Source organism: Botryllus schlosseri, chromosome 6 (genome assembly GCF_051294905.1).
Source record: "Botryllus schlosseri isolate E-star chromosome 6, Bs_hap1, whole genome shotgun sequence".
Taxonomy (NCBI): domain Eukaryota; kingdom Metazoa; phylum Chordata; class Ascidiacea; order Stolidobranchia; family Styelidae; genus Botryllus; species Botryllus schlosseri.
The window spans coordinates 21,514,531-21,539,603 of record NC_137241.1 but is presented as its reverse complement, the minus strand read 5'-3'; the positions used below and the strand labels follow the sequence as shown (position 1 = coordinate 21,539,603).

Genomic DNA, 25,073 nt, shown 5'->3' with positions numbered 1-25,073 from the left:
CAAGAAACGTCATTTTGTTGCTGTTTATCACTAGACTACAGATGACGGTTGCACAGTAATAGAGCTGAATTTGAACTAAAGCTTGGGGGGGGGGGGGGGGGTCCGCGGGGGTCCAAAGGGGGTCCGCGAAGACAAAAAGGTTGGAACCACTGGCTTATACGCGGATGAGATGGCGAGGAGAAGCCTAGTCCTACATAAACCTCCAGCACTTAAGTAGGAATTCTGTAGTCGGCCTCGAACCCACAACCACTGGTATTGCAGCCGTGGATTCTACCACTACGCTATCTAGCTACATTACTAACCGGTGTTAAAATGTGTAGTATATAGTGTGTTGTGTACCTCTTCATGAGTTCGGCTGTGTGAGTGTTTAGGTGTGGATGTTCTTGCCGCCGTCACAGTCTTCTAAACAAGTGTTAGGCTTCGTCGCGGCTTCGAATAAAGCCAGATATAACGGCCCGATTTCGCATACGCAATACGCATGTATGTATATTGAATCACCGCGTACCCGCTAGCGTGTCATTCATTCGCGATTTATTACTAGAGTTGGTCAAAGTAGTCATCGTTGGTGCTGAAGCAGAAGTAGAAGTATGTCCTAAAATTTCTATTCAAGTGCAAGTAGAACTAGCGATTTTCAAGTATTTTAGACCAAGTTTCGCCTATCGAAAACTTAAAACTGTCTATAGTAGAAGTACAAGTAGTCTGCTCTAAACCGTAACCACTTGAAGAAGTAGGGTAAGTAGACAAAAGCTACTTGCAATGTACGTACTTCTTCACTGACCACCTCTGCTGATTACATGCTGGATCCCAATGGCGGGGAAGTCGTATAAAATTATTTATTTTAATTAATTGAATAGTTTTTGTGGTGCTTGATATATACAATTTAAATACCAATAGGACCTATAACGGCATGCCATTATGGCCAACTGTGAACTGCAAATGTAAATTTCATTTCATTAGTCTTGTCAGATTGTATGAAAGATGAAGTAATGGTATCACTCAGTCATCGCAGCTGTGTGTCACAGGCTATCCTCATTTCCAAACGACAAAGAAGGCAATCATTGTATTGCACGTCAAATATATCAGACGAGGCCGACAGGTTCCGGATGTTTCATTTGAATAAATATTCCTTACCGGTTTCACTTTTACTTACAGCTCGAGTCAGATCCAGATTGTAAGCATGCTGCCGTGGAAGACGGTTATCACAGTGATTGTGCTCGGGTTTCAATATTATGCCGAATGTGGTAAGTAGGATTGAAGCCTCTGTAGGTCTGATGGATGGCAAACATAGGGCACGGACTGGATCTGCCTCGCGAATCAAATGAAGAAGTAGCCTACAAGAAAAATGGTTGTATTATCCAGCGCAGTAAATGTCGAACACGCCCATATAACACGTTATCTAGCGCTGTATCTTGCACTTAAGTGCGACAAAATTAATTTCGTCAAAATTGAACCCCGATCACAGACCACAGATGGGATCATGGGACATGGGACCACTAACCAGGATTAGAACCCAATCGCTTTCAAAATCGGTCATGCGTAACATTGATTTTAAATATTTTAGAGTGATTTCGTCTACAAGAAAAGTGGACTGTAAAATATCTTATGAAAGCTGGCTACAAGGTGGGCCTACCCGACTTATTTTACTCGGGAATATTTGATTCCCGGTTGGTCTAAAATGCTTTTCATGAACACTTTTGAAAGGGTATTTTTCATTACTCGGTCTGAAAAAAATAAAACGAAGAGGGTGATAAATCGAAAAATATCGTTGATACCAAAAATCATTATATTTTTAACTTGATTCCGCATAACACATAAAGTGGAATCACAAAAACTGAAACAAACAAAAATACTGTTAGGTGGTCTTATGCATACAGGCTTGATAATGAAGCACCCACTGAAAAACAAAGGTACGGATTTGCAGCTAACATTCTGGTGTAATTTGACTGACCTGGCCCGCAACCGATCTAAAGGTTTGAATGCGGCCTACTACGACCAAAATTGTATTTGACATCCATGCTCTGGATGGTAAGGCTACGAAGGGATATAGCGTTCATAGAGACGTATCGTATATTAGCAGAACATCAAACTGCGTTACCTTTTCAAACTTCTGAAAAGGTTTAAATATATACTTTCTTATTCAGAAGTTAATGATATTGGCAACGACTCAAACGAGATCAAAGACGAGACTGACATTAATCAAGGCGAAAGTACGGTGCCATATTTCACTTTGACGCAATATTATGGTGCTTATCTGATTTACAGGAGACGTGACAGCTTCCGTTGTCGACGTACCACACTTCTTTGATATTTCCACCTGTCCTAAATGTAGCATCGACCAGCATTACGAGAAAGGAACGCATGGTGGATACATAAGTTGCAAATGCGTAAGAAGTGTTGACGGCTTAGTCCAATCCGATATGAGAGTCGATGGTGGGCCATATTTTATAATCGGCCAGGAACCGATAACAGACATTATTCGTACTTTACAGAGGCTAACAGAGACTTGGTGAACTATATATTTGGCAGAGCCTCATCTTCAAGCTCAGCAGACCTTACAAATCTGTACTGGCCGCGGGAAAAGGACGGGCATGTTCAGATACCATACATTATTGGACCTTCCTTCCAAGGTTGAGGAAAACTTCAGCATGGATTAGATATTAGAATAAGTGTTATTCGATGATGCTAAAACTGATTCCTCACTGCCTTGTTTAAATCGTCTGTTACTCTCTGTTTAGTGTTTACCTTACTCCGCACTGACATCTAGTGACAATTAGAAAAGGCTTGTTGGCGGTTTGTACTTTGCATTGTATCAGGGTTGTAACCAAGTCACGAGGCTTCGAGTCACAAGACAATCTCACTTTTATAGTTTTGACTCGAGTCATTTTCAATTCACCACCGAGCCAAGTCCGAGTCCAAGTCATCGAGCAGAGGATCGAGTCCGTGTCATGGTATTATGACTCAAGTCCGAGTCCAAGTCATTGTGTTGACTGCTCAGTTTTCAGTTGAAGTCTTGTTAAACCTTTTTTTTATAACTATGTTTCGAGATATCGAATGATTCGCATTTATAATATACTAATTTCCCCCACTTTTAGCAGTTACTGGTCGCATTTTCAAGTACCAGTACCAATAGACGAAATCCCTATAGGTATGGTTACTTTACTATTATTCAAAATTACAATGAAATGTTGGTCTTGGCCGTCTGAGTCTCGAGTCACATGACTTGGTTCGAGTCATGCGCAATGACTCGAGTCCAAGTCGAGTCAATAAACAGATTCGTATTTTGAGAAAATGACTCGAGTCAAGTCGAGTCATCAGAAAATCGTGACTCGAGTCATCACAACCCTGCATTGTACATGTCACGTACAGCAGTGATGAGCGGACTGTGATATTTTTCGGTCCAAGTCCATCCCGGAAATTAACCGTTTCCGTCCAACTCCACCCAGATCCAGAAAACTATTTTTCAAATTCGCAGTCCAACTTCATCCAGATCCAACAATAATTCAAAATCCAAAGTCCTATTCTATAGGGTCCTTCTCATTTTTGTGGAAATCGAAAATGTCCTTCGAGGATGCCCAAAAAATTTTAGATTACCCGTTTTCTCGTCTGCTATTATTTCTTTTGTAACTTGTAAAAAGTAGGCTAAAGTGTCCTCTTTTGGGGATCTCAAAATATGATCGCAACTTTTCTCCTCTATTCTTCCACTGTCCCGAGCTTCTGGATGCGAACCCAGCGTACCCCAGTCAGAATCTGGGTATGCTAAATCCCAAAGACCGTCCAAGTCCAACCGGATCCAACCTTTTTGAATGAAATCACATTCCGGTCCGATCCAAATCCAAGGTAAAAACATAGTCCATAAAAGAGGTACTACTAAAAAGCCGATTGTGCTAACGTGCAGTGATCAGTGTTCCCAAAAGCTTGTATACCAGACAGGCTGACCCGCCGAAACGCAAGTCAAATAGCGCCGCTACTACACTTATCGTTCACAACACACTGACATTCATGCGTTAAGCAAAAACAATTGATTGTCGCAGGAAAGAATGAAAGACTGTTTCAGCAAGCGCTGAGCCTACTAGAGAGCAAAACATGCATCCGTTTCGTTGACCGGACTACTGAGGATGACTTCATCGAAATAATTGAAGGAGATGGCTGTTGGTCTTTCTTAGGAAGGCGCCACGGCAGGCAGCAGGTATAATTTGCCTCTCTTCTAACTGAACAATTAACCACGCAGCTAACTCCAGTGCCAATCAATTGAAGCTATCGCTCGGAACGGGATGCAATCGCCTGGGTATCATCCTCCATGAGCTCTTACACGCTTTAGGCTTCTTTCACGAACATTCAAGGCCGGACAGAGATGAATATGTATCAGTTGAATTGAAGAATGTTATACCCGGTGAGAGATTTCATCAAATATCAGCCTAATTGCCATTGAAAGATACCGCAAATCTAACAATCTAGTGTGCAAATTGGTTACCCTTTTTGTTAGCAACAGCGTGAACTTCAATTCCAATTCTGTAGCATGGAATTACACTTTACAGGCGAAGAGAGTAATTTCGACAAAATAACTGTTTCTGAAGTATTCGGCGGACAGCCATATGACTATAACTCGGTGTTGCATTTCGGAGAACGGGCGTATTCAAAAAACAATGAAACGACTCTACAAGTGAAGTAAGTCTTCCACTGGTCGAATTTATCTTCACATGCAGTTCATATGCTTTGCACGTGTGTTTGTTATGCATAAGGCTATATAGGGCACAATGATTCGAGCAATGGACTCTGAATCGAGTATTAATGTTACACGACAGAAATAATGAGCCAGGAAATGTAGTATACTCATTACTCATACTTAGGGTTGTGTGTAAAACAAAAATCAATTTCAAACAAACATGTCTGAAACAAGGCCCTTGTTTTTTAAGTAATGACGTCACGAATTTTCGAGTGTGACGTCATAGTGGATTGACATTGACAATTGAAAATACAGGGTAGCTCCTTCGACGAAATAGGCTTCCAAGCCCAGTCATGTACGGACCAAAAATATCTTTAACCAGCACTACATCGTCATGCAGCATTTTGAAGGTCGGCGGTCATCATCATCAGAACATGCATTCCGCACCAATGATCTACATATCTACGTACTATAGCTGTTGAAGCGCCTATTTCGCGGGTTCCAACCATCCAAATCGTATACGTCGGCCATATCGGTTGGTAATCGTCCGCAGGGTGATAAAACATGTTTTTGGAAAGTATTCACATATAGTTATAGACCTACAACTTGAAAAAAAATTTTAAAAGGCCTTTGTTTAAAACACTGTTTAAAACATGTCTTGAACAAAGTGTCTTAAACAATCATTTCTTTTAAATGCAACCCCACTCATACGGTACGTATAGTAACTCGGTAATATATAGACCCAGGCTTGCTGATCAGTGATCTACCATTCCACCATCTCTTCTTCGTATACGGTCAAACGTAATTCAGGTCTAGACACGCATTCTTTTTGCTTTTCATGTAGGAATGGAGTAGGGCACCGCGTTCAAATCGGTCAAAGAGATCAACTCTCAACTTTGGACATTAGGAAAATTAATCAAGTTTATTGTGAGTATAGCAAATCAGCAGGCAAGCTCGATGTTGCATTGTCATTGTGACTTCTCAGGCCCGAAGTCGAAGCCTTTCCAGGAAGAAAAAGGAGCACGTAAAATGCGTTCAAGTGAATCTACTGGTATGCGCATTTGTATTTCTTTGTATTAGTGATGTCGATAGATTTTGAAACTAGATACTAGCTTGATTATTTCCTTATCCCGTATCACTGTTACGAACATATCAGTTTATTTTAAGTCTGATGATCTCGAATCATAAAAAGGCATTATTTACTCCAGAAGCGTCATAACAAGTGTAGCTAGAGCCACACAGCGTGTTGGTTGCCTTCAACCGGCCAGATATATTAAAAGTGTAATTTAATTTAGATCTGGTCAAAATATGATAAGAACTGTACACGGCAGCACATCCTCGCTATATTATCCCCATTTTGTATTAATTATAATCATTGTATCACTTACGTGGTGATAAACGACTTGTACTTTTTCGGAGTACTCAAGTATATTTTATTACTTTCATTACTTAATTTAGACTACTTCCACTTCTACTTTTTAGGCGAAACTATTTAATTTGTAGTCTTGAGATTTCGTAAACTAGAAAGTAGTTTTAGGGCATGTTTACATAGGGTTACCACACTTTAGGAGGATTTGTCCTTCTTTTTGCGGAAATTGAAAATGTCCTCCGAGGATGCCTAAATGTCTCCCTTTTTGGCAATTCGTACTCCTTTCCAGCTTTTCCAGCTAGGGTAACGGATTACGGCCAACTGAAAATCGACATAAACAGCGAGAAATAGGTTAAGCGGACGTTCGAGCGGGTCATTCGGAAGTCGAATGAAAGTGATTAAATACTTTTGATTTTAGTCAACACCACAAAATTTACGTATAAAATGGGTCATTCGGGAGTCGAGTCAAAGTGGTGACCTTTTTTTAGTCAACACAACAAAGTTTTCTAGTAGATATTTCAAATTCAACTGTTTTCAACATCGCTCAACTAACTTTTATGATTTGGTAAAATTGTCCTCCTTTCCCGATTCCAAAATATGGTAACCCTATGTCTGCATCACTTTTTTTCAGTGAAATCATCACACCAACTGTGAAAAATATCCCCATTGTGATTTTGCGTTAAAGACACTTAGCAATTTCGGATGTTGAAACCTCCGATTAACTGCTAAAAGTGTACGAACGTTAGACCATCTACTTTTTGCAACGAAGTACTAGAGCACTTTTCATACCTTCATTATATGTCCGTAAATCTGTTGTAGTTTTGCCATGTCTTGTCTTGATACTTGAATAGAATTTCCTACGTTGCTACTACTTGAGTATCTATGACTACTACGATGAAAACCTTCAGGCAGGACCAGAGGTGGTCAGTAACGAAGTACTTCTACTTTTTAGAAGTACTCAAGTAGTTTTCCTCTACTTCTGGTACTTACTCAAGTAGATCTGATTTTCGCTACTTCTACTTCGTAATATTTTGTGATCTACTTACTTACTTTCGCTATTTTCAGTTTGTCAAGTAGAAGTAGTTCAATCTTCCAATCAGGAAGACAGCCTGAGGAATTTCGGGGCTGTTTTCACGGAGCATCAACATTTAATTTTCATAAAAGTTGAGTAAAGCCCAGAATTTTCGTCGCGCTTCGCGCGCAGTGGATACGGCGTTACCAATGATTTCACGAAAGTATCGATGAATATAATTTAGGTAGCGGGTTGGCGTGATTCCGTTCGCACAGGGATATCTAGAATTAGATATCCCTGAGTTCACACCACATTGTCGCCCTTCGCCTATATGAAATAATTCATCACAGTATATATGGCTCATCATATAGTTTGAAACTGATGTTTCGCAATCCATCATTTACCTGTCCTATCGTAATCTAGCATGTCCATGGCACGTCCTAACCTGCAAAAGTGGACTCTGACAGTTTTGTTAGTTTTGGTGGTGTTTTAGCATACCGCCTTTGAAACTTTCTGGACTGAAGGCATGAAAAACATGTTTCCCTTTTAGAAGTAGTATTTATGTTTTATTTTCAATTCCCAGTATCATATACTCGGAGTTATAATTAATATCCATTCTTTTGTCTGGATAAAATACATGTTGAAGTATAAAAGCAAGTGTAGTAATGCCTTTAATTTCCGGAAATAAAGCTACACAATATGGCATTTTTGCGGTCCCCCATATTTTTATTAACGTTTACTAATCGCGCAAAGTGTTTACACCGTATCCTACACAACTTCTCCGTATAGCTCTTCGACTAAACTACGGACCTTATAATATGGGGGATGGCGCCATGCCATGCTATTTTCTAAAACGTGCTGTTCGAGAAAACAGAGGATAAGTATCGCATTTCCATATGAATACTATCATTTTCATCCTATGATGTGGACGAATGCTTATGCTATCGAAAATTGGATACCTGCTGGTATGCATCAATATGAATCAAGCTCGTCACCTATCGCATAGCTCAATTTGCACCTTTTGACTATCCATGTGAACGAATTAGGATCGTTTTCACAACTACTTACTTACTTGAGTACTTTTAAAGTCAATAAATTCTACTTCTACTTCAAGTAGTTTTAGGTTGCTTAAGGAAGAAGTACTTCTACTCGTACTTGAGTAGATTTTTTTCGTCGCTACTTCTACTTCTACTTGAGTAGCTTCCTTGACTACTTTGACCACCTCTGAGGACATGGTGACCATGTAGGCCTACACGCTTTATTAAACTGTATGGATTGTAGGTGGATATTATGGGATTATATATTATTATATTATTGATTATGGGATTAGGTGGTCAATAACGCAGTATACTTCTACATAATGTGATCAATTGATGTGACTCTTGTGCATTTTTTTTAAATATCTGATATCCTGATATGATTCTGGCGGTTAACCGGATAAAAGAGTGTCGTTGCTAATCCGTTTTACACTTTTTAGTAAGCTTTAATGTATCGTGTTGCGCGCGGCCAATTAGCGGAAGCGTGTTGCCAATTAGCGAGATACGTCAGTGCTAGCAGATCGCGAAATAGGTTATTGGTTGTCACGCCCTCGGCTATCGTCGCTGGCCTGATTTATCGCGTCAACAAGCTGATAGTTCCGCTGGCTTGAAGAATCGCATCTGCAATAGGCCCTGAGCACACTATACCATCGCTGGCCTGCACAATCGCATCTGCATTGGCTTAGTGCTTACGATATTATCGCTGGCCTACACAATCGCATCTGTAATAGATCTGGTACGAAAGATATCACCGATGGCCTAACCATCGCGTCTCGGGCCTAGCATGCGTTGGCTCGCGAAACTGAATGACATCGAATGTTCGCAAACATGTGCGTGCGTGCGTGCTATAGCGTAATTGATTTCCGCTGATACTAAATTAAGAGGAAAAAAAAACGAAACCCCTTCATTTTATCTCAAACACCCCCCCCCCTATTTTTCGGCTGGTTACGCGCCTGATCACGTGAATTTTGCAAGGGGGAATTAGAGCGAGATATCATGTCGGGTCGGTATTAATTCCAGTATCAGTTACTCTTCGTTCCATTAGAATACTCCAAACCTAAACAGAAGAATGGCCAAAAAGGAACGTAAAGTCTTTGAAGCTTCCGGGAAGCGACCGGTCAACCTTTAGACTATCTATACGAAGCGCTGCTTACTATTCAGCCCACTTCTGTGGAAGCAGGAAGAGCATTCAATGCATGTGGACTCTTTTCCATAACATCCCGTTCACGGCTACAGGATGCCACAATTGATGCATTGTGTTTTATAAGGAGGGCATTGCAGAAGCAGTGAACATGAAATTGGCGTGATTTTTCTCGTATTTGCTTGTACTGCGCGTGTACGCAGATCTACAATAACACTGTGTAATGATTTTACAATCCATTTTTCACGCAAACCTAGTGAAATCGACTGTCTCACTTAGCAGTTTTTATCCGGTTAACCGGTTAGATAAATTCGAAATTTACGGATATATCCGCTATCCGGATAGTGAAAATTATTGATTTCCGAACTAACCCTAGTTACAACCTTTAGTAAAGGTTATCTTGTCCACACCACAATGATTTCTCTCCTCCATGCTCTCCCGGAATGCTGAGCGCCTAGCAAGTTTATGTTCAAGTCCCCCATCTAACACGGCCGGGGATTGAACCTACGATCTACAGATCAAGAAGCCGGGCGCCCTACCAATGTTATCCCACTCAGTCACAATCAATTATTGATCCAGTTATTTTACAACCGCCAAAGCCCTCGTGTGCTACTTAAGATGACCTGGTGGGCCTCATTCGACCCGCGAGCCACCAGTTTGACAGTTTGCGATCTGATAGAAATATATTTATTTACATTTTACTTTTAGGTCAATGCGGCAAACCTAAAATCAAGCCGAATATGAACCAAAGAATCGTTGGGGGTAAGATTATGGTTGAAATCTTTGCGTCGGAACTTTATTTTACAGAGATTTGATAGACATGGTTATCAAGCGCTTATCGTGAATGTAAAATCGAGGGGTCGATGTAACGCATTGTAACCCTAAAACTTGTACTAGTTAAGAACCATTCTCACTTTCTGTTTTTAACTTGATGATGTCATCCAAAAAATCTCGTTGCTTATATAAGTCAAGTGCGGCGAGAGCCAAGTCGTGGCATATAATCCCAAGTTCCAGGGCTGAGGATTAAATCATTTATTCGACAGGAGTGATGGTCGACCCAGGTGCGATACCGTGGCAAATCAGTATTCGCTTCGGAAGAAACAACGCTGCAATATGCGGCGGTTCGCTCATAGACCAGACATGGATACTGACTGCGGCGCATTGCGTCAAGTATGCATGCATTCTTCTTTTATTTGATTGGGAATTCCATAATATGAGCTGGCAATGCTTATAAAATTCATGTCTGTCTGCATTACATTATCTGCTAAATATTGCTTTTTTTATCCTTTATTAGTGGTACTTTGTTGTGTTTTAGTACAGTGACGCATCAGCTTGAATGTTGGCCAAACCTAAGGTCACGGTTGATGGATGACAGTTCGACTCCAGATACTGTATCAATTGTTTCATAATCAAACTTTTGCGTAACGGCGGGAATAAAATAGTAGTCATTAATCTCAATCGAGACTGAAGATAACCTTCAAGTGACTTTAGCACCATGTGCAATATAGCCTAGATATAATGGTTTCGACAAAGAATATCAAGAATCCCACCCTACATGCTTTCTTCGGCATACGATACTACTATTCTAAACCTAGAAATATACAAATAGCCGGATATTTGAAATAAAGCTAGCTAGCCTCTATCTCTATCGAACGATGCCGATTCCATGCAACAATTCATAACCGAGGCCCGTATTGACTAATTATTAGTATTATTACTATTCCTTATTAATATACAATCGGTCGGACAAGAACACGAATCGATATTAAAACCCTTTTCTTGTACTACAGGACAAAACTGACTAAGTACTACAAGGTCTATCTCGGTATTCACGAAAAATATCCATCGAAGTCAAAAGTTGAACACGCAATTCTAATAAACGTAATAAAGGTCATAGTTCATGATGACTACAATTCCGAAACAATGGAGAACGACATTGCCTTGCTACAGGCAAGTGTCTTGAGTTTGACTTCATATTTTGTGCTGCATTCGATTAGATTAAATGAAGACCAACATATATGCGTATTGACCGTATCAATCTTCGTTTTAGCTTGGGGAACCGGTGCAATATAACGACTATATTTTGCCAATTTGTCTCCCTCCGACCACTCATCAAATGCCGGAAGGTCAAAAAGTAACCGTTTCAGGGTGGGGAGACACATCGGGTGCGAAGATATTCCTTTGGTATTTTGAAATTGAAAATCCCGTTTGATGCTCTTATTCAGCGGATGGAAACGGCTTCCCGAAATGGGGTGTATCGATGGACGGGGTGTATGCGAAACAAAATTTATTTTCTATAATATAATGACGTAATGTGGAAACTGTGACGCAACCACGAACAAATAGCAAAAAATAACTTTCATCACGATTGAAACATGAGCCCGTGATAACGTGATAATTCTGCATTATACCTTTACTGCTACGGTACATTCAAATTCGGCATGTTTATTATCGCGACGAATTTTATGTACGGGAAAGTTAATGATATAATGTGATTGCAGAATCATTACTGTACTTCCAGTCATCAGCGAAGGCAATTTTTGCAGCGATAAGCAAATTAACTCGTGACTTTCTACTCTTCGACCTAATAAAGTTCCTTAGTCTGCTATAACAGATGCTCGTGAGTGTTTAATTGCCTGTCTAAGGCAAGAAGATGTCCCTGGCAACGTAACACCTCGATTTCTGAGATTTTATGTTTTTCCAAATCACAAATATTCCCGGGAAATCACCTCTTTCATGTGATACACTACCTCATTTTGTCTAGAGCTGCGGACTCGCGCCACGCATCTAATGAAGGTGGATCTCCAGCTTGTCAACAGCGAGACGTGCGCGGTCTGGCTGTCGCCGCATGCCATTCGCGATAGCATGATTTGCGCTGGATACGAAAGCGGAAATAAAGACGCCTGCCAGGTGATCCGTACGGACAGATCTATGCATATAAACGTGGATCGTGACTTCTTGGCCTATGTATAGTAATGGCATAAGCTATATTTGTCGTCTCGCAATAAATGTGAATCCCACTGTATACTTACATTACGACTTAGGAGGTTATTACCGTACGATCACGATTATTACTCAGAGGTGGTCAAAGTAATGAGCGTTGGTACTAAAGTAAAAGAAGAAGTAACGTCTTGAATTTATAGTCAAGCACAAGTAGTCGTAGCTATTTTCAAAACATCAAAACTACTTCTAGTGGAAGTATAAAATAAAAGTCTGAAACTTACACAAGTAAGTAGTTTCAAATAATAAATTTTGCCGAAGGGTCGCATAGCCTACTTTTAGCGGTTAATCGGATATTTCTACTTCCGAAACTGCGAATGGTATGTCAGCGACTTACGCCAAATTATAAACGACACTACAAATAGGTGCGATTGTCGAAAACATGCTCATTATTCAGTTACCGTGACACATCGGGAGTATTTTGCCCTGTTCTTATGAAAATCTCGTACATAACGATGACATACGCCAAAACTACTTTCTACTTTACATAATTAGGAGTGTCAGTCGAAAATAGTAGGGTTCATTTCGTAATGAATATACTATTCAATTGTATACTGCAGATATGTACTTACCAGAAACTCTTCGAATCAGAAATGTAAGAGTGTAGTTTTGTCTGAAAAACTGCTAGCATAGTATTGCAGTGGCAGTAGTTTAAAAACACCTCATTTGACAACAGATGGTCAAAGTTATCATCATTGTAACTCAAGTAGCAGTAGAAGTAGTAATTTCCAATTAAGTAAAAAAGTAAGTATTCTAGGCATAGGTATGCCTAAAATCTGAAAAGTAGAAGAAGTAATCTAAAATTCTTACCCCTTGAGTAAGTATAGTTCCAGTAGGAAAATATAGTTGGAGTACTTCAAAAAGCAGAAGTACCTCGTTACTGACCACCTCTGCTTGTAAAGTAGTGAAATTAGGAAAATATACTAGGTACTTTTAAAATGTAGATGCTTTCGTTACTGACCGTCTCAGTCATCCTGTTATGCCGAAGTCAACGTCGAACTCAAGCTTAATTAGTCACCTCCATCTCCGCATTTAATATTATCGTTATTGATGACAGATATCCTCATCCTTTCAGAGGTAGCCAGAATCGACGTACTTTTGCTTTTACCAAGTACCCAATTAGAGTATACCAGGCACGCCTACCTGCACTGTTTACTAGAATGGTTGTGTTTTTCGAAACTTTCACTTTTACTTCAACAATTTTTTAGGAGAAAGAGAACTGACATTCCAGATTTATACCAAAATACAAAAGTAGTTTGGGGATTGGTTTGCGTCAGTTATATGGGTGAAATCGTTGCTGCTGAATATATTCTCGAAAATTGTACCAATATTCTCATTTGTCATTTTTAGTTAGTCTCGAAAATGCATATTGCAATTTCCAAAGCAGTGACCACCGATTAACTTCCTCGACTAAATCTACGTTTCGAAACTACTTTCAGATTTTTCACATTCCACTTCCTCTTTAAGTAGTTTTGACAGTCTTGGAAATATTTGTGATTGAATATAAATTGACTGCAGTACTTCTACTTCTACTTAAATAGCAACGCTTTATGACTTTGGCTCCGTCTGCAAACTTCACATATTAATGTCATGGCTTTCAATTCGATATTGTATGTGTATTGGGCTTATAGGCTACCTTTTTATTCTACATTTTTGCAATACTATTTCAGGGTGACAGCGGTGGGCCTCTTACTCAGAATGTGGATGGAACGGACTATTTGGTAGGCGTGGTATCGTGGGGCCTTGGATGTGCTCGGAAAGAAAAACCTGGAGTTTATTCCAAGGTATATGAACCGGGTCGGGCATAGCACATGCGAATACCATACAAGTATTTAACGCACGTTGTTATGCAATATCAGGGATATCTAGATATCTATCCTTCTGCAATATACGTCGACTGTGACTTATTCAACGACCGTTACATAAAGATATGTTGTATATTTGCAGGTAACGTTTTATAGAGACTGGATCCAAGGCTACGCCGGAATATAAAGCGCTATGTACGACGTTGACGAAGATAGCATCGCATGATTTCATCGTTGCGCACCGTTTTTCCTTCATATTATTCTTCATGCTTTTATAGCCTTAGAAACATAAAGCGATACCACATGTAACAGCGCGTCTATAAATCAAATCATTCTCACAACTCTCGTCATGTGATATAAAAGAAATATAGTTGTACACTTATGAGACGACCCGTGCCCGATGAAACGAGCGTTACGTCTATCTTGAACAGTTTTAAAACTCGCGAACTCAAATTTTCTTCTAGCCGTTAGTACAATTAGTTGGAGATCAGTACTTCGGAAGTACCATGTCCAAGTCCATGTAGCTCGGATGAGGTGTTTAGGTGTTTACTTTCTGTATTACTTAAAGTGGTTATTATACGGTTAACATAAATCATTCATCCTATAGATACCGTAGGTCTTGTCATTTCTACTATCTCCAAGACTTTCTCATATGCTGTTGTTTATAATCATGAATCATGACTTCATCTCTCAGAGCCAGTTTATATGTATGTTCTATGATCAATGAAACTTCAGTTATCGAATACCCTGAAATAGGATTACTGCGAGCATTTTGCAGAAATCTTTAATGACATATCACACCTTCACTATAGGCGACGATGTTTCGTCATCGCGTTCCGCGATTTTAATAGATTTTTGCCTGGAAATGATGTCACATCGGTCGGTGATGTATCTATATATCATAGGTGAACCGTGTGTAGCCAGTCGGTGCAGACCTTGCAATTTGCAAATTATTTCCGAAATAAAGACGTGTTCGTTCGCTATCAGTATAAACTAGAGATGCTTAAAATCTCGTAACCAAAATATGTAAATCAAATGTACAGCGAATCAAGTCAAAAAATTAATGTTAATGAGGCAATTGGTCCAAGACAATAGACCATATATACTTTTCTTATCACTCATGAAAAATTGAACAAAATCCCCATATCTTTGTCACTACCGAAACATTGACGAAATTAATACTCTGCCGATAAGAGTGAAAGTGAGAAAATCATTGATTTCACAGAAATCGTGTAATTGGTTTGCCATTATTACGTTCGTACTTCGTTGTTGACTGCTAAGCGATCATTATGGGGGAATTTTTGATAAGGTCATGAACGTGTTTGCACAATCACGTTGAAAATATATATGGTACGACATGAACATATTTGGACTTGTAAAAATTGACATTAACTCGTTTCTTGCTCGATGGTAATGTATGTTACAACTTATCACTTACTACCTTTCTGTACCCTGCACAGCTCGCAGCTTAAACCAGTACCACACCGCATGTTTTGAGCGCTTGAAAATTAGACGAATCGTTTCACCCCTCCCCCCCCCCCCTCCGTAACATAGAATAGTAACTACTTCATTTTGCAATGCATTTTAAGCAATGCAACTACTCATAAGCTGCAAGTGTTACCTGTCGACATAGAACCACAATTCGTGATTGTTTTACCCAACTTCACCAAAGACTCTTGCTTTGGTGCATCATTCTATAGTCCATATGGAGAGATACACGATTGCTGTTGTTGTTGTTGTCGTTATTGTTAGTACTTTTATATGGTCATCGGCTACTATGGTCTTTTACGCCTGTTCGAAATAGTCTGAAAGTTCGTTGGGGTTACACAATCCTGCTGGTGAGAAGAACATATTCACGGATCTGATAGGTATAGGAAAACCGAAAAAAGTCATTGGTCTAACGCTTCCCATACAAAATATAGGCCAGCGAGGATGAGGTAAGCAATCCATTTGGTGGGAGTGGGAAAGTGGAAAAGACAACAGATCACAGATAAGCGTGAATTCATTTGTAATGGAATCATCACATTGTAAATTTCGTAATGACAGTCTCCCTAAGCCGAGGCAAGTCATGAAGCATACCAGGAAAATCACCGCGATCTGCATGACGCATGCGTGAGGTTGCAGTCAAAGAATAGTCGATTATCTCGAACGGAAATGTATAAAAGTCATACCATGACTCCGGAATGTCATTTCAATAGCGAATTCATTGAGGGGCTGAAGTTTGATCATATACGCTACTGGATATAACATTAGCCTACAGAACATCACAGGAGATAGGATACCGTAAAAGGTTCAACAATTATGAATACAATCACTGTTTTATCATACTTTACGACTACAATCATATTTTTCATATACGGTACAGAAGGTATGTATATGTATATTGTATATATTTGCTCAATGATATGAAATCTACAGTAGGTTATCTTGACTTAAGTTAGAATATCAAATTGTTTGATCAGATTATTTGATCGCATATGTCGGTTTATTGAGTTATTATATATATATATCTACTCATTTAGGTAAAAGTATCTTCACAATAATACTTGATATCCATTATGATATCATTGTATTAATCAAACTATCATAAAATTGGGACAAGGAATCAAAAGCGATGCATAGTATTTCATTCATCTTGTTTGTGCATGTTCAATGTTCATTGTAAATACGATAATATAGGCACAGGTACAAAAGGTGGGCAAAGGCACACTCGACTTTGGTACTACTGAACATGAACATTAATATGCTTATGCGCGAATTTTGATCGGTCTGATTGGATAGTGCGCAATGACTAAGTCAAGAAATTGTCGCTATTGATATATTTTCATCCATATATTTTTCTCTGCAAAGGAAAACCAGCGGAAATATATCACCATTACATACCGCGGGGCGATTGTGATCATCAAGATGAGAATGACATCAATTTATCTCGAAGTAAGACATTTTGACTATATGGTTCGCAGTTGAATGACATTAGGCTATGGAAAAGTCTATGACATACAGAACTTCATTATACAATTGAATAGTATATTTATATTGAAATGAGCCCGAATCGTCAGGGGCAATCGTCAGCAACCCCTGACGACTATCAGCCGAAAATATACGGGTTCATTTCAGTATAAATATACTATTCAATGACATAAAATCAACAGTGAAAGACTAGATTATTTCAGACGGTGCCAAACGTCCTTTTTCGAACAGTTAGTTCTATAATAGCAACGAGCCAATGAAGACTATAGGGCGGTCGTCTACCCACTATCATCACGATAACTCCATCCGAATCCCTACCCATGCAAGACCGGATATATCATTTGTAGATCGGTATTTCTCAGACCAGAATGTGGATACCATGACATTTTTCACTTGCTCGATTGAGCTTCAACATTTCAAGACCCATCTCCTCGGTTTTGATTTCGTCGTGATATTTGCAGTGGTCGTAAAACAGTACGATGTCGAGGAACCGGAGTTCTTCAATGTGGCCGACTGTCTGCAGTGCTCCATAGACGAGGACTACGAAAGAGGCGTACACGGCCGCTATATAAGCTGCAAATGCGTGAGAATCACGGGAAATCTTGTCCACGGCGACATCATGATTGACGGTACGTTTGGAAAAAAATTCAAATATCATGCTGAAAGAATATGAAAACCGCGTACATATCTTATCGTCGCAGACCGTAACCGAGAGTACATGAACTCTGCGTTCGGATTGCCCACCTTCCAGAGAGGAACGATATCTGGGGATCGATACAAATGGCCGAGAGATGCGAGGAATAACGTGATAATCCCTTACCAGTTGGAGGGTGCTTTTTTGCAGACCGGCGGTAAGAACATTCCTATTGACAGAAGTTATTAATTGGGAAAGGTGGTTGCGAATGAATACCATGTAGGCCCATAGGTTTGAACTGAATGACCAAACCACGAAAACAGAGATACTAATTTCCCTGAGTGACGAATATGCTGCTGGTGGATCAGCATCCGATATAACGTAGAAAGCGTTGTTGCTCTTACAAATGACTGTCACTCTGCGACGTCACTCGAGATCTCGTACACTTTGAGAGTTGCATGTAAATTGCAACTGTAAGTTGTCGACACAGACTATTAGACATGAACATGGCAGTGTGGCGATTGACGATTGTGATCACTGACTATGTCCTAACGACGAGCGTGCATCTCTGTGCTACATGCCTATGTCATTAACTGTTGCGATGTTTTGGCGGACACTCTCATAGCAACTAATGAACCAGCATGATTTTAGCGATGAGTGACTTATCGTCGTAAATCACTTTGGCATATTGGTTATCAACGGATATAAGTCATCGTATTTGACGCACAGTGTGCTCACTGGTCTCTGATCGCGTTTGTTTGAATACGAATCCACAAACCAACATAAGGCACGCGAGCAAGTTTTATGACGATTATACTTAGTATTTGGGTTGTGTTTATAATAAAAATCAATTTAAAACAAACATAAACAAGGCCCTTGTTCAAACATGTTTTTTATTGTTTTTTCGAGGCAATGACGCCATGCACATTCAATTGTGACGTCATAGTGGATTGATATTCACAATTTAAAATATAGGGTAGATATAGCTCCTTTGACGGAGGCTTCCAACCCATATCATATACGCACCAAAAATATATTCAAACAGGACTACATCGTCTTGCAGCATTTTTACGGTCGGGGGTCATCATCATCATCATCATCATTCTATATCTACGTACTATAGCTGTTGAACCTACTATTTCGAGGGTTCCAACCATCCCATGTCGTATACGTCGGCTATATCGGGTGGTAATCGTCCGTAAGCTCATACAACGTGTTTTTGGAAAGTATTCCCACAATTATCGCATAATCATACAACTTGAAAAAGAAAAAGCAAATCTAAATGCCTTTGTATTTAAATGAAACCCTTATGTCACAAACCTTTCGTTTCATCATTGAAATAAGATTACATGCGCTGGAAATAATATATACTGTATACATATATATATGTAGGTGACATTTCGATGCGATTCAATCGCGCCATCAAAGCTTTCCACGATCGAACCTGTGTGAGGTTTGTCCCACGCACGAATCAAAAGGATTATATTGCTCCGGTGAACGAAAAAGGCTGTTGGGCGTTTATCGGGAAAGTTGGCGGTCGCCAGGAGGTGCTACAAATAATTTCAGCAATGGAATCATGAAAAAAGACAAATCTAATTGCGTTTGCAGGTCTCAGTCGGCGCTTCTTGCGGTAAAGATGGGATTGTTATGCATGAACTGATGCATTGCTTAGGTTTCTTCCACGAACAATCCAGAAAAGACAGAGACAGATACGTCACCATCCACATGCAGAACGTCATGTCAGGTAACGTAATCTTATAAACTTCCGTCACAGCGTTCAGTTGATTCTGATCCTCATGCGATATTTCTTCATAGGTTTCGATAACAACTTCGAGATCGCCACAGATATCGAATCTACAACTTCTCCTTACGATTATGAATCGGTGATGCATTACGGTAGCTATTCGTTTACCTCAAATTCTCGGCAGACAATCACGAGGTGAGATGGGCCAAATAACGGGCATTGTAAATGCTATGTGTGAATCGTGATGTATTGAACAAAGAGCGCCGACATGTAACTAGAAAAGGTGTTTTCGAAAGTATTTCAAGTTATTTTATGACAACAATCTTCTATTATGACGCAATATGAGGATGACCCAGCAATGTTCAACTTTTCATGTATTCATGAGAGCGTCTTCTTACCAAATTACCAAAAGTGGATCATATCGGTTATGAAGATTGGATTTCTCCGCAGTGGTTATTATAGGATCCACGTCAATGAACATTGAGCATGAACACCGTCCTTGTGAGGCTACGCCGCGCTACGGCCATGAGTGTACCAGTCACATATGCGTGTACCCGTACAGTATTATCGTATATTTTTGGCGCGAACTAGAAATATAAGCATGCCCAACTCATAACTCTACAATAACTCTGCTCTAGAAATGACGGCGGGGACACGAGTCGAATGGGTCAACGAGATGGTCCAACTGATATCGATTATGAAGAGATAAACGCCAGATACTGTAAGCAATCGTAATGAATTGTGTAGCCCAACAGTTCATTGTACACTAAATGTACAGTGTACACACTACCCCCAACTCAATCTCAAAGAGCGTAAATATTCTCTTCTCACAAGGCGGAGGGAGCATTTCTGGAACCAAACCATCGGTCGCCGCAACTACTACAAGCCCAACTTGGACGACCGCTCGTACCACGACAACAGCAGTACCAAAGACGACCGGTAAAAATTGTTTAGTTCCTACGGATACTATAAAATGCGCGATGGAATACAGCAGCAGCTGTATGAATAAGTGTGAATGGATATATATTGAATGTTGACCTACATTCGTATAGCCTTTGCCGTCACATGTAGGCCTACACTTGGCTCATACACTATGCGTGATCCGTAGTTGATCACACTGTATCGAAATTCACTCACGCGACTTCGTTTCCTTATTCTTTGCCCCGCTATTCCGCTGGTAATATTCACCTCAGTTATGGAGTGATTTAGTTGAGCGGTACGCCTAATGCTCCTCGAATATATTTATTGTAAAACCGGGTCCGCAAAGGAACTTGGGACCCACTTTGAGACCCATTCTATTGCTCTTAAAATATAGCTTGCTATATTTGGCAATTATTTGTTCTGAAATTCGAAAATTTACATCTATTTACAGGTTGCAAGAATACATACTCCGAATCAAAGTAAGCATCGTTCTGTGATCATAGGCACCTTAATAGTCACGAGGGCTAAATGCGCTTGTCTCCACACATCATTATGACGTGATTGACTCCGTAACAGAGAATACTCGACAGTATTGTAAGAACATTTTCTGGCCCTAAATTCTGAACAGGACCTTTTAAATTTCGATGCATATGACCATTTCGGCGCTAAAGAAAACCAATAGGATTGTTATTGTTGTTGTTGCTGATTATTTGCATCCACAGTGTTTGATACCAGTGTTTGATACCAACGATTGTTGCGTCAAAGACCGGTATTCGTTTTTATGATTCCTGTAATACAGACTTGAAGCAAGGCCCATTGGTCCTGTTATGATTCCAGCTTCCGTCATCCACCCTGTAAGACACTCGCGATAAAATCACTCAATAGTGTTGTATAGGCTGTAATTTATCGATTTGACACTAATAACCTGTATATCCCTTTCAGTTGTAAATATTGGAAGAAACTAGGATACTGCAGTCACACATATAAAGACTTCATGCAACAGTATTGCGAAAAGGAATGCGGGATATGCCAACCGACTGATGGCAATAATGGTAAGGCTCACTCTATGCTGGCATAAATTCCGGTTTTCCTTCTCCGCGGGGTTGACTTACTGAACGAAAATTATATTTCTATAGGAAATATACCCCAGTCTATGTGCGAGGATCGAGTACGTGGGTAAGTATCGTAACTTTAAAACATTGGCACTTTCATATGATTCCATCTGAAGTGGTTATGTTATGAGCCATTTTAGACTATATAAACCAGTCTTACGCAACTCTGGCAGCCTGCAAATTTTCAAGCGCGCGTTGAAATGAAGATGCTTCATTGCTTTCGAAACTATCTTGACCAACCAGCAAAATTCAGATTTTAGCTCAAAAACGCTGTATGATAGCAAAGATCTCAATTTACGGTGCTGACCTTGAACAATTTCAGATGCGACAGTTTCAGTACATTCTGTCGTGGAATACATGAATCGTGGATGAGGGTATATTGCTCGAAAACCTGTGCGTTTTGTGTCAGTAAGTGACTAGGAATTCACTTGCATCTTTCCGCAAATCGCTAACCGCGACAAATACTACAGGTTCTGAAATTTTCACCACGAAAGCACCGAAAACTACAGCAGCACCGCGCAAGATAAACAGTAAGTGCGCGATCACATTGTGACAAATGGCCATTACTTTGTTAACCAACTCGGCACTGTCAATTTCAGATGCTGTTTGCGGAACAGTTTATACGAATTCCTTATACGCCAGGATAGTCGGAGGTAAATCAACCTACTGGTTCTACTGTTTTGAAGTTTGATTCGCATGCTAGAATGTTAGCAACATGTGTAGTGTGTACATTTGTAGTGTACGCCATATGCGATGGTAGGCTACGATGTACGCGATGTATATGCGAAAACCGTATATCTTGCAATATATACTATAATGGAACTCCCCGCACCAGCGTAATCCTTCATAGTGAGTTCCAAAGTCTAATAACGAGCCCTATAATGGGGTTACCATACGTTTTCCTTTGGGAGGATTTCTCCTCCTTTTTCAAGAAATCTAAAATGTTATTTGATGACACCCAACTGTCTTCCGTTTGGGCAATTCGTCTTACTGTATAGCTTTTGCACACGGACAACTAAAAAATGCCATAAATGACGCAACATCTGGCTTCCGGGGGCAGTGACGGCGAGGTTGACTAAAAAAAGGTCAACGCAGCCGAGTTTACGTGAAAGTGGGCCTTTCGGTAGTCGAGTTGGAAATTGAAATTTATTTATTCATTAGTCATTCCAATAATATTTCCCGCAAATATATATTTTTTTTTAATTTCCCGTTTTCTCGTCCGCTATTGAAATTCAAAATATGGTAAGCCTCCCTTTAACTTGGATCTCCGCGTTGAGCACCCAACCTGCAAGGCTTGTCACCAATAAAGCAATATAGTACTTGGGTCATACTATGGGTCATAAGCCATAAAATCAGAGAATAACCTAATACACATATCATATGAAGCTAAACCTAGGAAACGCCCTTCTGAGTGCCGAATCATTACATCCATGTAGCTAGCTAGCTAGCTACACCATTCCATGACCTATACCTGGTGGCTCTGCAGTATCCTCACCACTAATCACTGACTTCGAGGTAGAATATAACTGTTATCCATCCGCGAAGTTTTAATAACTAATTTTCAGGCGAAGACGCTGATGCCGGATCTATTCCGTGGCAAGCTAATATACGATTCAAAGAGCTCTCCGTATGCGGCGGTACATATATTGGGGAGAGATGGATTCTGACAGCTGCTCATTGCATGGTGTAAGCTTACTAATTCTTATCCGTCTGAGACAGGATGTCTCCTACTACTGCAATAGGCCAATTTGCAATGCCAGGCTAAAGTCCCTATATTCCACATTTAGACTGTTCTCGAGTGCGTAGATTAGGCGCCAAAGGCAGTTGCAGGATAATTCTTGAGCCTTCGGCATGACACACCGAGTCCGACGTGTCTGTGCTTTCTCTCGCATTCCCGTCCTTACCAACCATGTATCGAATGTTCCAGCGGAAGGCCCGATGATTACACCGTGCTATTGGGATTGCAAGATCGAGACAACATCGATGAACCCCAAGTCCAAGCGTTTGGAGTCGTCACCATCACCAGGCATGAGAACTATCGGCCTATGACCAGCAGCGGTGCGATGATAAATGACATAGCTCTACTCCAGGTGAGGAATACATTCGAAAACCACACGCTTTAAAAGAAACTTAAATGAAACCAATCATGTACTTTATTAGCTCGACAGCGACGTAACATCCACCAACTACGTTGTTCCGGCATGTTTGCCGAATAAAGGCTGGGCTTCTGACAACTTCGACCCACTGATCGCTTCCGGATGGGGTGATACCACAGGTAGAGTTTGTGCTGACAATGGATTGCGCGAAAGATGTCGGTGTAAAGTACAAATCGATCTGTTTAGAGGCGGGAAGCCATTCTCAAACTCTACAGAAGGTTTCGCTGTCGTTGATAAGCAAAGCTAAATGCGTTGAGTGGCTGAGTGAATCTGGATTCGAGATTGATGACAACGCAATTTGCGCCGGGGATGTACAAGGTGGAAAGGATTCGTGCCAGGTATGAGGAATTGGTGTTAGACCTTTTGTCGTCCCAATGTGGTAAATCGTAAATCGACGTAAGTCAGTTTATACTCTCCTAACGGAGGCGTATTGCGTGAATTTGGTGGACTTTTGTCACTGCTGAAATGCTTAATTTGCTGATTTTCCGCGACAGGGTGATAGCGGTGGTCCGCTTACTGCTACCGTCGGCAGTACAAGGCAATACCTGATAGCGGTTGTGTCGTGGGGAGTTGGTTGCGGAAGAGAGAAACACCCGGGAATTTACACCAAGGTAAATGCTATTATCGAATACCGTTTCGGGATACTTTGTTTCAATACCAATACACTTATTTAGGCGTAAATGTACAATTGAAGGATAAATATTTATACTGAAATAAACCCGAATATTTTCGGCTGACTCTCGTCAGTGGTAATCGTCGGCAACTAGTAGAGAATTGAAAGGATAATTGTGTATCAACAATCCAGGGATATCTGACGTCACCAAACACGACGTCACAGACTTAACATCTAACCACTAATACCTGTATTTAAGCCACCCACCAATTGAGCTTCTTGTTATGCAGGTTGCACCGTTTCGCGATTGGATTGAAGAGAATACTGGGCTGTGAACAAACTTCTTGGCCGTGGCTAATTTTGTACCATTCATCATTTCTAACGCTGTTGAATATTTGAGTAAATCGCACGTTTTGTACCGTTCTTTCAAACTCCTTTATTGCGCATTTGTGATGTTTGTACTGATTTCCATTGTAGTCTTCAATTCGTAATTTATTCTCGGGTCACCACTGTTGAATGTAATTAGAAATGGCTATTCACTGATGCTGGTTATAATTTTTTTCAATACCTATAGAGATATATACATAATGTATAGCTGGAAAAGATGGAATTTATAACATGTGAGTGAAAAAATGAGCATATACATATCGGTATATAACAGCAATTTCGATATGATACATTTTTTACTCATCTTTGTTCTTTTTGATATTTATACTTTTTAAACCAACGAATCAAAGTTTTATATCCAACTTCTCTTACCATTTCTTGCCGAAATAAAATTTATTGCTGTCAAAATCTGAGAAATAGCGTGATGGTATCCAGATTGTAAACTGCAGGTTAATTAGCGTCTGTGCCAGCGCCGTAACAGCATTCCCCAAACTCCCCGATTTGGAGGG

The 25,073-nt window shown here is 40.1% G+C and overlaps 2 protein-coding genes across 2 annotated transcripts; both read left to right on the top strand.

The window, feature by feature from the left end:
* The first annotated feature begins 1,126 nt into the window (after positions 1-1,126).
* On the top strand, positions 1,127-15,731 carry LOC145441512 (uncharacterized). The gene is made up of 16 exons (XM_080319393.1): positions 1,127-1,241; positions 2,142-2,207; positions 2,263-2,430; positions 2,490-2,627; positions 4,032-4,186; positions 4,255-4,390; positions 4,536-4,665; positions 5,508-5,590; positions 5,649-5,714; positions 9,931-9,984; positions 10,266-10,392; positions 11,013-11,172; positions 11,273-11,387; positions 11,987-12,132; positions 13,893-14,006; positions 14,170-15,731. Exons 1-16 carry the CDS (start codon positions 1,178-1,180, stop codon positions 14,212-14,214), a joined length of 1,767 nt encoding a protein of 588 aa, XP_080175519.1. The 5' UTR covers positions 1,127-1,177; the 3' UTR covers positions 14,215-15,731.
* A 379-nt stretch (positions 15,732-16,110) lies between these two features.
* LOC145441511 (uncharacterized) lies at positions 16,111-24,972 on the top strand. The gene is made up of 21 exons (XM_080319392.1): positions 16,111-16,395; positions 16,878-16,961; positions 17,459-17,626; positions 17,699-17,848; positions 19,024-19,178; positions 19,240-19,375; positions 19,447-19,570; positions 20,014-20,096; positions 20,210-20,314; positions 20,748-20,775; positions 21,239-21,348; positions 21,433-21,472; positions 21,731-21,816; positions 21,879-21,938; positions 22,008-22,061; positions 22,974-23,094; positions 23,336-23,498; positions 23,569-23,683; positions 23,751-23,902; positions 24,059-24,175; positions 24,468-24,972. Exons 1-21 carry the CDS (start codon positions 16,329-16,331, stop codon positions 24,510-24,512), a joined length of 2,163 nt encoding a protein of 720 aa, XP_080175518.1. The 5' UTR covers positions 16,111-16,328; the 3' UTR covers positions 24,513-24,972.
* Positions 24,973-25,073: the final 101 nt, after the last annotated feature.